General features: G+C 50.2%; 1 protein-coding gene across 6 annotated transcripts in view; it reads left to right on the top strand.

The window, feature by feature from the left end:
* The window catches only part of MAPKAP1 (MAPK associated protein 1), a 236231-nt gene extending 224067 nt beyond the window's left edge, over window positions 1–12164 (top strand). For 3 of the 6 annotated variants that reach the window (XM_032418383.1, XM_032418384.1, XM_032418385.1), the window contains 2 exons: window positions 5229–5326; window positions 10487–12159. In XM_032418383.1, the coding sequence (XP_032274274.1) occupies window positions 5229–5326; window positions 10487–10612 (224 nt within the window). In that variant the 3' untranslated portion in view covers window positions 10613–12159. Of the gene's footprint in view, window positions 1–5228; window positions 5327–10486 lie in introns of all 6 variants that reach the window. The other 3 variants (XM_032418388.1, XM_032418389.1, XM_032418387.1) reach the window with 2 other exon arrangements.
* The last annotated feature ends 702 nt before the right edge of the window (window positions 12165–12866 follow it).

Here is a 12866-nt window from a genome sequence, read left to right as displayed (position 1 = left end):
TGTATGATTCCACTGATATTTGTCACCTAGAATAGGCAAGCTCATAGATACGGAAAGTAAAATAGAGTTTACCAGCCGCTGGGAGAAGGGAGAAAGGGACGATGCTGTTTAGTGAGTACAGAATGTCTATTTGGGATGGTGAAAAGGAGATCGTGGTGGTGGTTGTAGAACATTGTAAACACACTTTATACAATTTAAGTTTACACTTAAACTTAATGCCTAAATGGTAAATTTTACCACAATTTTTTTTAAAAAAGAAGTGTTTCCTTCTCAGTAAAATTAGAATTCTACTCTTAAAAAATTTTTTAAAAAGGCATCCAAAGGCCTGATATAAAGGAATTGAGAAATAATCCAAATCCTCAAAGATGTTTTTCGTAGCTTTATTGATAATACTGACGATTTTACAAATATCTCAAATGCCCATGAGAGCATGAACCTTGGCACACATCCACTTGTTACTTGTTGCAAAAGAATGCACTTGTTGAAAAACGTGGTTGTAGAGACTGTGTAGCAACATGGAAAGGGCTATGGTAAAATGTTAACTAAAGAAAAAAAGCCCCCCAGGGGTGCCTGGGTGGCTCAGTAGGTTAAGCGTCTGGCTTCGGCTCATGTCATGATCCCAGGGTCCTGGGATTGAGCCCCGCATCGGGCCCCCACTTCTCCCTCTGCCGCTCCCCCTGCTTGTGCGCTCTCTCTCACTCTCTCTCTGACAAATAAATAAAAATCTTAAAAGAGAAAGAAATGAGTATGTAGTGTAAATACATTTTTACATATCCAGATTTCCATTTCAGTGTTCAGAAGCAAATGTATAGTTTCGGTGTCTGCCCTGAGCCTGTGACCGGTGCTTAGATGCCCATTTTATGCCCCATTATATTGCATTTTATTCCTACAACACTAAAAGCAAATCTGCTCAAAGGCGGCCCAATTAAAAACAAAATCTTCAAAATCATGAGGATTTTCTGTTTGAATATCTGTTCCATCACAGTTGTAAGAATGATTGCCACCACCCATTGAGCCCCACTATATCTGGGTGCTATGGGAGATGCCTGAGGGCAAACCTGGGTGCCTGCGGGGACAGTGCCTTGTTCAGGTCCCACCGCCAGAACACAGCGGAGCTGGAATTTCATCCTCAGCCTGAGTCCAGAGCTTACGCTTTTCCCCTCTGCCTCCCAGGCCCTTGTCATGCCTTAGTTTCCAAGTAGAATTTAAAATACAAGCAAAATAATTCAGACTACTTGGAATATTAGATTTTGCATTTTCTTTTCAATCATCCTAATATATACTTTTTTCTCAACTGGCATTTTTACAAAGTCACTTTGCCCCTATGGCTTCCCCATCCCCATGAAAACTGACGTTCTCTGAATTTTCAAGGATAACCTGCCCAGCTCAGATTGCTTCTAACATCCCAGGACAGAGGCCCTGGTAGGCTGCAGCTGGGGAGGTCATTTGCCCCCTCTTCCTCCCTTACTGAAGGTGAGCCTGGAGGTGCCTAAGGCGGATAAAGTGTTTGATAACAGACTTTTCTTAATCTGTTTTTAACCTGTTCAATCAGTGTTGAAATACCAGTGATTCCTTCTTCTCTGCTTCCGCCTCTGGTGGAAGTTTACCATGTAGCATGTATGACTCATGTTTATTGATAGATTCGTTTCCGGCAAGAGGTCAACTAACTTGTTACACCTTAATATATAGGTCCGGGACTAGGTGAAATTACACAAGTGTGAATCCTGCTTATTAACTGTTACTCTGTCGTAAAACAATCCCCAAGTCCTGCCAATGTTTTATTCTCTTCCGTTCTCAAGTCAGTCCCTTTCTCAGCCTCCTTTTTGCCTCTGTCCAGCTCAAAACTGCATACATTCCTACCTGGGTGACTGTGGTGGCTGATCTCCCTGCCTCCTGGCCCTGGGGAGCCAGGGGGAACCCCCAAAAGCACAGTTTGACCATTTACTTTACTGCCCAGCTTTCCGACCCACTAGTGGCTCCCTCATCTGGTGACTCCAGCATGCCCAGGCCTTCATGCCCGGCCACATGTCACCTCCTGCCCGCCCACTGCATGTGACTGTCTGCTCCGATCTCCCCAGACACCTGCTGCCTCCTGACCCTGAACATTGTCCTGACCCTGCTGCATCCTTCTCCACCCCTACCCTTACCCAGCTCACTCCCTGTCCTCCTTTAAGACTGCTCCAGTGTCAGCTCCTCCAAGAAACTATGTCTGCTCTCCCTTCCCTGCCTGGGCCATCCGCCTCCACCTGCGGTCTCCGCGCAGCAACCTGCACTTAGCACCCTCTTGGCGCTCACTCTTCTCGCCTCTGTTCATTCCTCTGGCCTTTGCATAAGCCTGTGCTGCTGGTGGGGCCTGAATGGAGTAAAACTTCCCTTCTGGCCACCAAGCAAAACGGATCCCTGGAGTGGGTGCAAAGTCCTCACAGCAAAAACTCTGTTGGACTCTGTCGGCTCCATGCGCCATGGCTCCAGTATGGGTGAAACTCTGGCCGCTGATTTTAACCTGAGCTTACACACCAGAGCTGTCCCTCGAATTTCTCCCGCGGTATATGAAAGGGCTCTGTGCTATTACTGTCTCGCCACACCTCATCCCAGTTAGTAACATCTGTGGCTCTGTAATCATCACCAAAGTACGAGTCCTGCAGATGACATTCTCAGAGCTCTTGTCTCTCTGTGACGTGAATGCTTTCCCTGGAAAGGACAAATAAATCAGAGGCTTCAGAGAGATGGTAAGTGTCAGACTCTTCATCATTCCTTGGAGCTTCACTCTTCCTTGGGGCTCTGGAATGAGCACCAGGGACAGACAAGGAGCACACGCAGGAAAATACAGGTGTCACCAGGCCCAAATATGCAGCCTTTCAGGAGACTTGACTTGGGATGTTTTCTTTTTGTTTTTCATGTGACTGGCGCAGATGAGCTGCAGGCCTCCCCTCTCTAAGCCCACCACCACCGGTAATACTGCACAGGCAGTGTGATCCCAAGAGGACAGTGTTAGAGCTTCCAGAGGCTCCCAGGCCAGTGCAAACTGCATATCACACATGCTACGTATAGATTTGTCTCTACCTAAAGAGTGCAGAAAAGGTTTTTAATAGCATCTCAGTTGTCTGGGCAAAACAGGGTCTAGCATCTTGAGGTTTGGTTTGGTTTTGTCAGTGACGAGTGGGAGCAGGTGGTATAGACAGTCCATGAGTTCCCTTATCAGAGTGGTCAGTGAACCCTGAAGCTTCAGGTCAACGGGCCTCCCTGAGACCTTCTGGTCCTTTTTAGCCCCAGGCCCTGGTGTCTGTGTCTGTCACGGTCAGGTGTCCGCAGTAAGACCTCCTGGAGGGCATGTCTCTGTTTGTCCTTCACGGCCCTGTGGCCTTCATGGATGTCTCTGCTTGGTCACAGCATGGCCAACAGATAACTGCCTTGTCCTTCTACACAGTGAGCTCACCAACAAGACTCTACTCTTCCAAAATGGTCCTGTGAAAATGAACACATACACGTACATACCGATCTATTTATGTGAGATTCACTTTCTTATCAGAAACAAGTAATTTATATATTAACAGGATGATTAGCTTCTGGCTAAGAATTCTGACATTTTAGTACCACTATTTAGAATCAGGCTAAATTTGTCAAGTGACTGGAAGTGAGGTTTTTCAGAAATTATTAGTTAATTTTTTCAATATAGAATTTATAGTCACAATTAGTATATCATAATGGTGTTTCCAGGATAAAATACCAGCAGCTCAACTTTTCTGGCCACAAATGTACAACATATATCAGTTTATTTTTAGAGATCTGAAGAATTAGCCGCTGTAAATAAAGTCCCCAAGAAGATTTCTCCGGGAAAGAGGTGAACTTACAGTAATATGGGTGATATATTATTAATTAATAACTATGACCAGTGCTGTTTCAATTAAAAGGAAAACGGATGAGAAGGCCTATTAGAAAGGATATGCTTAATCTCACCAGCCCTGAGGACTACAGAGCAGACTAGGGAAGGTTGTTTCTAAGGCTGTCTGCAGGAGGATATCACCAGCTGCTCCCCAGTCTGGGAACTTTGCTGAGCGCTGGCTACGTGTCTCTCGGAAGCATTGCTCATTTGGTTGCCAGTAATGGAAACCAACTTCAAAATAGTTAAGGAGAAAGAGGACTTTCTTGGAGGGCCACAGAGTCTCCCATAACTCAAGGGCAGCATGTGCTGATGGGCCGGGGAGGGCTTCACTTGGGACTGAGACAGGCTGGCATCCGTGTCTGCTTAGAAGAGGGGATCTGATTGGCATGTCTGGCCCAAAGGACAGGCACGTGGCACCTGTCTGCAGGCATCACGATATAGTAAGCAGGTTTCTTTGACAGGCCACATATGGTATGGGAGGCTGCCTGAGAAGGGCGCCTAGAAGTATAGCTATGAAGACTCGCCCAAGCAGGTACCAGGTGAGCTGAGTCACCCAAGATCGGCAGCCCTTTCCCAGACAGTTTAGCGAGAGAGGACATGCCAGGCCTAGGCTGGTGGGAGTGTGCAGTGCCACGGGCCTGCCTGTGCATGGGAGTGAGATGAAGCGAGAGGGGTGAGGCGCGAAGCAGTCCCAGAAATGACAAGGTTATTCTGAAGGTGGTGGGAAAGGGGCATGAAAGAATTTGGTTCTGGGAGAGATTCGTGTGTTCAGAGGATCTGACCCCCTGAGGTCGGACAGCTGTGTGAGGTGCCATCCTCCTTGGGTAGAAATGACTGGAGGCCCAGGAGCAGCTTCCAGGCAGGCTCACGAGGCCAGGACTCCCCAGCTCTGCAGTAGCCAGGGCTATGGAGAAGCCCCGTGATAGCATTACCAGCAGCCTTTGTCCTTCCTACTGCTCATTTATTTGGCTTTAAGCACAGTTATTTTATTTTTAGAGTAATAATATAGAGTTAATAGGCCTTCTGCCTTAAAGATACCACCTCTTCCATGTACTCGTTCTCTAGAAGTAGTTCTGTAAAGCCATCCTAATGTGGCATTGCCCTGAACACACTTGGTGGAATGAGACCTAACTAGCCATTTGATTTTGTTTGTTTGTTTTCCTGTCCATTTTCTCCCCTGCCTGTGATGAGAAAAATGACCTGCCCCCAGAAACAGTTGGCCTTACCGCGTCCACTTGCTCTCGCTTGAACTGGAATGCCAAGGGGAAAATATGGGGTCGCCTTTCCAAGGGGAACTCACCAGAACCCCCTCAACACTGCCTTTTCTCTCTTTGTCTCTCTCCAGGTCACGCAATATTTAAACTCACGTATCTAAGCAATCATGACTATAAACACCTCTACTTTGAATCTGACGCTGCTACTGTCAATGAAATCGTGCTCAAGGTGAGTGTTCCTCCCCAGGCCGGGCACCGGGTGCGAAGGGCTGGCTTCTGCCTGGGCCCGGTTTGCAGAGGATGAGCGGCCTTTGGTCACCCAGCTGGGGAGCATCCATACCCAGGGCCACACCACAGGTCAGTTGCCCTTCTCCTGCTTCAGCCAAAGCGGGACCCTTTGAAAGGCTTCCTCCCTAACCCAGTCATCCTGGTTCTTGGTGTATTTATCCTTTTCATGCACCATGTACTTCCTCCCATTCATTGTCAGGAGCTCCTTGAGGCTCCTGGAACGGACTCAGAGGAAATTGTTGTTATTGGGTAAAGACAGTGTAGTCTTTTAGCAAACTGTTCTAAACATATTCATCTTTATGCTACAATCGTATGTTGCCATAGCTCAGCAGCGCTCACTGAGCACCTTCCGTGTGCCGGGCGAGTCCTTGGGATGTTGCAGTGACAGACCCAGGCCCTGCCGCCAGGAAGCTCTTCCTCTGTCAGAGGAGACAGACAGTAACATTGAATTACAAAGAGATTGTTAAACAGTCACAAAGGTGCCATGTGGATGTGAAAAAGGTAAACTGACCGGGGTAGGGGGTGGTGGGGCTCAGGGAGAGCTGAACCCTGAAGGATGGATGCAAAAGCACAGATTTGAGCAGGCGAGGAGAATGAAACAGCGTCTCAGACAGAGAGCAGCCTGTGAAGGGACGGAGAGGTGGGGCGAGCACATGTGGCTGGAGCAGAGCAGGGTGGAAAGGCCAGGTCACACAGAGCCTTGCAAAGTGGGGACAGGCTGAGAAAAGCTGCCTTGCTTTGGGGCCTTGCTGGTTTGGGAGGCCTGGGGTAGGGCCCGAGACTGAGCATCTCTAAGAAGTTCACGGGTGCTGCCCAGGCTGTTGGCTTCTGCACGGCATTCCGAGGCACCCTGGACGAGTGGTTTCAAGAGTCCTTTCTTCCAGCCGAATCTTACGTAGACAGAACAGATAGAAACACCGAGCTGCTGGTTGTGGCAGACCACGACTTACAGGCAGAGGGCTCCCCACCTGTAGCCGTGTGACTCTGGCTCATCACATCACCCCAGGGCCTCGGTGTCTCTGCCTATAAAATGGAGATCGTGGCAGGTGCACTGCCCCGCCCCAGCAAAGGGCTGCTAGAACACAGATCAAATGAGGTAGCGTAAACCTACCTAGATGAATATTCATTCTCCTCTTGAGAGTAAAAGCCATCAAGTAATAATAATGGAAGTAGCTAAGCTGGGGGCGCCTGGGTGGCTCAGTTGGTTAAGCGTCCAAGTCTTGATTTCAGCTCAGGTCATCGTCTCGGGGTACTGGGATCAAGCCCCACATCGGGCTCCTTGCTCAGCGTGGAGTCTGCTTAGGATTCTCTTTCTCCCTCTCTGTCTGCCCCTCCCCCTGCTCGTGTTCTCTCTTCAACTTCCTCTAAAATAAAGTAAAATAAAATTTTTTAAAAAGTAGCTAAGCTGTACTGAGGGATTGCAGAGTACAGGACCTGAGCTGAGCACTTTACCCCGCCTTCCGCAGAACCTTCATGGTTCTGCGAGACAGTAATGGAAAATCATCCCCATTTCCTAGATGAAAACGGAGGCTCAGAAACAGAGAAACTTAGCCAGGACCATGACTGACAGAACTGGACCTGACCCCGGGTTTGGCAGCTTCCAGAATTTGTGCTCCTAACCCCCCGCATATGTGTACCCTTGAGAAGTTGAATGAGAGAGAGGTTTCAACCAAACGGCATTGTTTTGCAGATACATTTGGAGGTCAAGTCCTCATGGCTACAAAAGATTTCCAAATCTAGTAGATGAAAATGAAAAGGATAAAGCTGCTGGGGGGACAGTTGGGACCAGAGCCCACCTCAGACCAGGCGGTAGGACACAGGGCCTGCCGGCAGTGCTTGAAACCAGCGAGCTAAGAGTTACTTGCCAGATTGTCACCAGACAGCACAGGGAACTTGTTCAGTGTTTGGGGACCAGGTAAAGACATATTCCATTACCCCATCAGGGGCTGGCCTTTTTTTATAGCCAGCATTAAAATATTCAAGACTTGAGAAGGATTCTAGTAAAATTATAATCCTGTGTTTGACATCAAAATAATTTTCACAACAGCAGATTGATGACAGAAACACAGGTTTATGACTTCAGTATGAGGCTCTGCAAGAGCAAGTGCAGAGAAATCATTTTACAGGACCAAATGCTCCCTCGAAGCAGATGCTTTTTTGCAAAATCCCTGAGGCCTATCGCCTCCCCTGAAATGTCTGTTTTCATATGAAAATGTTTGTAGAAATATTGCATCATGCTCGAGACTCCAGGAGAGTCACAGCATGCCCAGGCCTGATTTACTTAGAGAGCTAATGGTCATGATCCTGATGGAAGATTAAATTTCACTTTTTCTGTCTCTGATTTTTATAGCAATTTAAATACTTAGCCTTCTCTGCCATCCCCACAGTGTCTGAGCTTTGCACCAGTACCAAGTGACTGAGGCCCCAGCCCTGTGTCCCAGAGTTTGGCCGAAATGTTTCCACCAGAGGCTCTTCCAGGAGTGGGTCGTAGACACAAGTGATGCATGTGACGGTTCTAGAATTCAGGAGTTTGACGTAAAACGAGAGCCTTAGATGGAAACTGAAGGAGAAGATAAGGGCCAGAGGCCGATGTCCAAGAAACTGTTACTGAGAGATAAAAATGTGTCCCATTTATTGAACACCAACTGCATACAAGACATCTTACGTAACTATTCAGTCTTCACTATTGCCCTGCAGAGTGTAGACATTATTTTCCCCATTCTGTAGATGAGGAGACAGATGCCCACGGCTGCGGAGTGTGCAAGGGTGGAGCCTCAGCTCCAGCCCCAGCCCTGAGGAGTCCCTTCCACCCCAAGCCATCAGTGAGCTAAGCCATGTGTGGGTCCTAATTCTGCAGGTTTTGAGATGAATCTCAGAGGAATCATTGGTCTCTTCAAATTGGGTTCTTCTTGTGATCGAGTGATGGAGGCTGTGGCTTTATTGACCATGAAAACTCCCTATATTTTTATGCCTTAAGCTGTAAAATGCATTGAAAGTGAAACACTCTATAGTGCATAAAATTGTGCAAGTTTTAAGCCACAGCATATTAACCAGCTAATGGCAGACCAAAGGGCGTTTTTATCTTTTGATTATTACATTAATCTTCCATTAAAATTATCTATGTGATTATCACAAAGCACTGAAGATAATAAATTTAGGAGATAGTGGGCTAGTTAAGGATCATTTTTAAATGCTTTCGTCAAGTTATATGTGCCAAAAATACACTGAAAACACTAGGTTGGCTGAGTGTGCAAACAGTATAATCCAAAGATGGCTCTTATTAAGAATGATAAAACCTCTGATTTCCATACATTGTCTGTAGTGTCCCAGATCGTCAGCCCGGCCCCGCGGTCCTCATGATTTATTGCTCTCAGCTGGTAACTCGGCGAGGCAGTGGGCCAAGCTCGTCAGGCCTTCTGTACTCACACACCAGCCTTTAACGCCTGCTGCTGGTGACGATCAGAGCAGAAAGTTTGGAGGGGACACAGTGTTGGAGCCTCGGCCCACGGGAGGCCCGCCATCCTGCCTGCCTCCCCTGCACACCCTCAGCTTCTTTCTCGGAGGCAGCGGGGGCTGCTCCCACTCGGGGCGTGGGCACGCGGCCCTCAGAGGAGAATCAGAGGTCTCTGTAGTCAAAAGTGTTTGGGCTTCTGGTCATAACTTACAGATATTTGAGAGCGAAGAGAAAAGGTGTTCGCTCACGAAAAGCCCCAGCCAGAGGCTGGCGGCAGGAGCAGAGGGAGGAGCGTATCTGAGGGGGAAAGGAGGTGGGAGCACTTCTGGGGAGGCCAGGGGCCTGGGGAGCTACAAGTATGCCAATCAAGGGGGATCCTGGCCCAGGCACTTACTAGCTCTGTGGCCTTGAGTAAAGGACACTACCATTCTGTGCCTTGATTTTCTCATCTGCACAATGGGATGGTAGTGGCATCTGTGTCATAGGCTGTTGTGAAGGTTACGTGAGTTTGTCCTTGGAAAGCACTCCAGCAGCCCTGCAGTGACCATACTCTCGGCCAGGGGCTCAGCCTCCGCGCTGGGGCCCAGTCCGATCCCAGCATCACTGCCCTTCCCTGGCTCTGCCCACCCCACCTGGCCTGGGAGCAAAGCAGTTAAGTTTCCCAGACTCCCCCCCCCCTCCCCCCCCCCCCCCCCCCCCCCGCCGTCCACGGCTGTGCTGGGATACGTGCTCGTTCTCCCCTGCCCCTGGTACACCCCGAATTCCTGTTTATCTCTCAAAACCCAGCTCACACATTCCTCGGCAAGATTTCCCTGCCCCACGGTACGTCCCCGGTAGTTACCCCCTTCTTTCCTGCTCCTTCTATCGCTGGGGTCACACGTGTCCTGCTGTTGGAACCCACTAGGCAGTGAGCTCTTCGGAACAGGGACCGAGTCTTACTTTTCCCTCTGTCCCTCGAACCGAGCCTGCAGCCAGGCTCGGACGTGGCGGGTGCTGCCCTGGGGCGGCCCGGCAGCGCGCGCCTCACACGGGACTTCCACAGCCCCTCTCCCGGCTTTGACCCTGACCTCCAGGTGATCCTGGTCAGCTCGGCCCTCTTCCTGAGCCTCACTCCTTATCAGATGCGCCCTGGCTGGCAGGGTGCCCGTGGGCAGGAGATGAAACCCCGTAGTTGGAAGCTCTGTACCTACCAGGGGGAGGCTGAAAATGGAGCCTTGGGTTCAGTTGGTTTTTCATCCCTGCCATGCTCTTGTCTTTCGGATGAGGAAACGGGGCGCTCCGGGGAGTTATACGCAGGCCCAGGCTTGCACAGCAGGTGAGGAGCAGAACCAGGAAGCCTGGCGCACGGCCTTCTGGGAGGCAGCACGTGCTGAGGAAGGGACACAGGCTGTGAAATCCGGAAAGCTCCCCCCAACCCCCCACAGGACTGAAAGGCCCGGACCAACGACTGGTCATCTCCAGGCCTCCTTTCTCCCGTCATAAAGTGGGCTCCGTCCCAGCCTGCCAGGTTGCTGTGATGACTCGGCTCCACGCACAAGAGAGCAGCTGGCCCTGGGGCTCCCAGCCCGGGTCAGGGCCCTTCCCTTCTTTGCCCTGAGCGAACAGAGTGGCTGCCGAGTGACCGGGCTGTGTCCTCTTGCTTTCTAGGTTAACTACATCCTGGAATCACGAGCAAGCACTGCCCGGGCTGACTATTTCGCTCAAAAACAAAGAAAACTGAACAGACGTACAAGCTTCAGCTTCCAGAAGGAGAAGAAATCAGGGCAGCAATGACACTGGCCTCCAGCCCCAATCTGTCACCATAGCTCAGAGCCTTCCTGCCAGGGTCAGGTGGCCCTAGAGCCCACCCCGAGTCCTGCAGTCCTCGGGGCAGGCCACCCCTGGCTCACAGACACAAGGCTGGGGGGCTCTTGGGGGAATGGAGCTGGGGACATCTCCACGGGACCGAAGACTGAGAGGCAGGGGCTTTGATGAGCAGTGCCAGGGGGCCCGACGACACAGACGACACGCCCAGCCATCTTCACTGCCCGACGGCCCTGCCTGAGGATGTACATAGCCATGCCCAGACATTTCCTTGCAACTTGATCAAATTTCTTAAAACAAACGAAGAACAAAGATGTACATTTCTTTTTTCTTTTTTTTCCTTTTAATAAACAGGTGTACTCTTTATCATGGTTGGTATGACGGGCCGTTCTTTGGGGCAGAGGATTGATCATGTCATTCTCTTTAAAACCTGTTCCCATATTGAACAGGCAGATTGGAAAAGCTATGGCTCGATTTCTCAGAAGAAATGTTTAGGGCTTAGTCAATAGTTTTAACTATGCCATTTGTTTAAATGAGTGCATTGCTTTGAGGATAGTATCTTCCTAAAGTTAGGATGGGGGGCCTGGTGGTGGGTGTCCCAGGCTCCCCCCCCTTCAGAAACCACCTCTCCTCAGCTCGTCCTGGCACCTCTTAGGTCCAGAGATGCAGGACTGTGGGCCAAGCACGGGGGCGCTGGGAGAGTGGGGTGACAGCTGGTCTTCAGGTCACACTGAGCTCCCGGCCAGAAGTGGGCTTTTCCATTTCTTAAATAGCAAGTGTGTGTTTCAGCTAGCCATTGGTCCTGCAGGGGGAGTTCTCCTGGAATTGGCAGAGTCTCTGCTCTACTGACTCAGAAGGGCCTCTGCTCCCCTTCTTCCTCTCCATGCAGTGCCTGCCTCCTTGTCTGAGCAGGCGGGAAGCTGCAATTTCTCCCTCTGTCGGGAGCGAGGGTGAGCAGAGGCGGCAGGGCAGAGGGGAGCCTGCTCCCGCGGGCTCCGACTGCTCGGGCGGGCGGGCAGGGGGTCGAGCACCGGCCGACACCACACCTCTGGCCACACCAGATGCCTCTGCAGTCCTCACCAGCCTCTCCAGGGTCCCTCCCAGGGTGACATCCTTTCGAGCTGTCTCCGGCCGGGGTCGAGGACCAGACGTTTCACCGAGGACCTGCATTTCAAACAATTTTTTAAATTGTTGTATAGGAAGAGATGTGCCGAAAACAGCATCTCAAAGTCGAGTGTGTTTCTTTGCACTGGGGGCATTTTAATGAATTCCCCTTTCATTCTGATCTTTGTTCAGCCAACAGAAGCATCCTTTTCTAACGTCTTCCATTCCCGCCCACCCCAGAAACGAAAGAAATATTATTTGTAGCTTGCTATCTCTCTGTATTTGAATTTTTAGCAATTTTATATTTAGATATCTTTGAAAAATGTAAATGACTAATTTGGTCATTAAATCTTGTGGCATATTCAATATTAAAATATTAAAATAAAAGTCAGATAAATACCATCTTCTGTGTATTGCTTTGAACTCTTGAAGTCTTGAGTACGTTATCCTGACTCACGAGTGTCAGCGAATCGCTCAGGGTAGTGGCATTTGCTGCCAGTTCTCGTGGTACCGAAGGTCCCTGAAATGCACCGTGGGCCTCCTTAGATACTGACCAAGACAGGATGACCCTCTTCACTCAGGGGCGACACTCAAAGCTTCACCTCCCTCAAGTACAAAACCAACACCATTGTCGCGACATACAGCACGCCGGCAGTTACGGAAAGCTCATCTGTCCACCCGAAGGAAGAATTTAAGGGGGGACACTGTGAAACCTCCCGGGTCAACCGAATATCAGGACTTCTGAATTTCAGCTTTTCCTCGGCCCCTCTCTTACCCCCCACCTGGATTTTAAGCTAAGACCATGAGCTCCTCGAGGACAGACTTGACCGAGCAGGAGCTCAGCATCCCGAGGTAAACGGGGGACCCTCAGGCCCCACCGCGGCTCTCTAGCAGCATCTCCTGACCTGGCTCCCACCCCGACGTGCTAAGTCCCCACCAGGGCTCTGCTGGCCTCGGCTGGCCACTGAGGAGCGCCCCCCATGGTCTGAGGGCCGCCAGCACGCCAGGCGGGCTGCGTGCCGGCCCCTTCCAAGGAAGCGTGAGCCCGCGTACCTCCCCCCGCCGATGCGGGGCAGGTCCTGTCATTGCCTGCGTTCCAGAGGTGAGGGCCTGGGGCCTG

Source organism: Phoca vitulina, unplaced genomic scaffold (assembly GCF_004348235.1).
Source record: "Phoca vitulina isolate PV1807 unplaced genomic scaffold, GSC_HSeal_1.0 scaffold21, whole genome shotgun sequence".
Taxonomy (NCBI): domain Eukaryota; kingdom Metazoa; phylum Chordata; class Mammalia; order Carnivora; family Phocidae; genus Phoca; species Phoca vitulina.
Note: the sequence above shows the minus strand (reverse complement) of the source record. Positions and strands in the feature narration are given on the sequence as shown.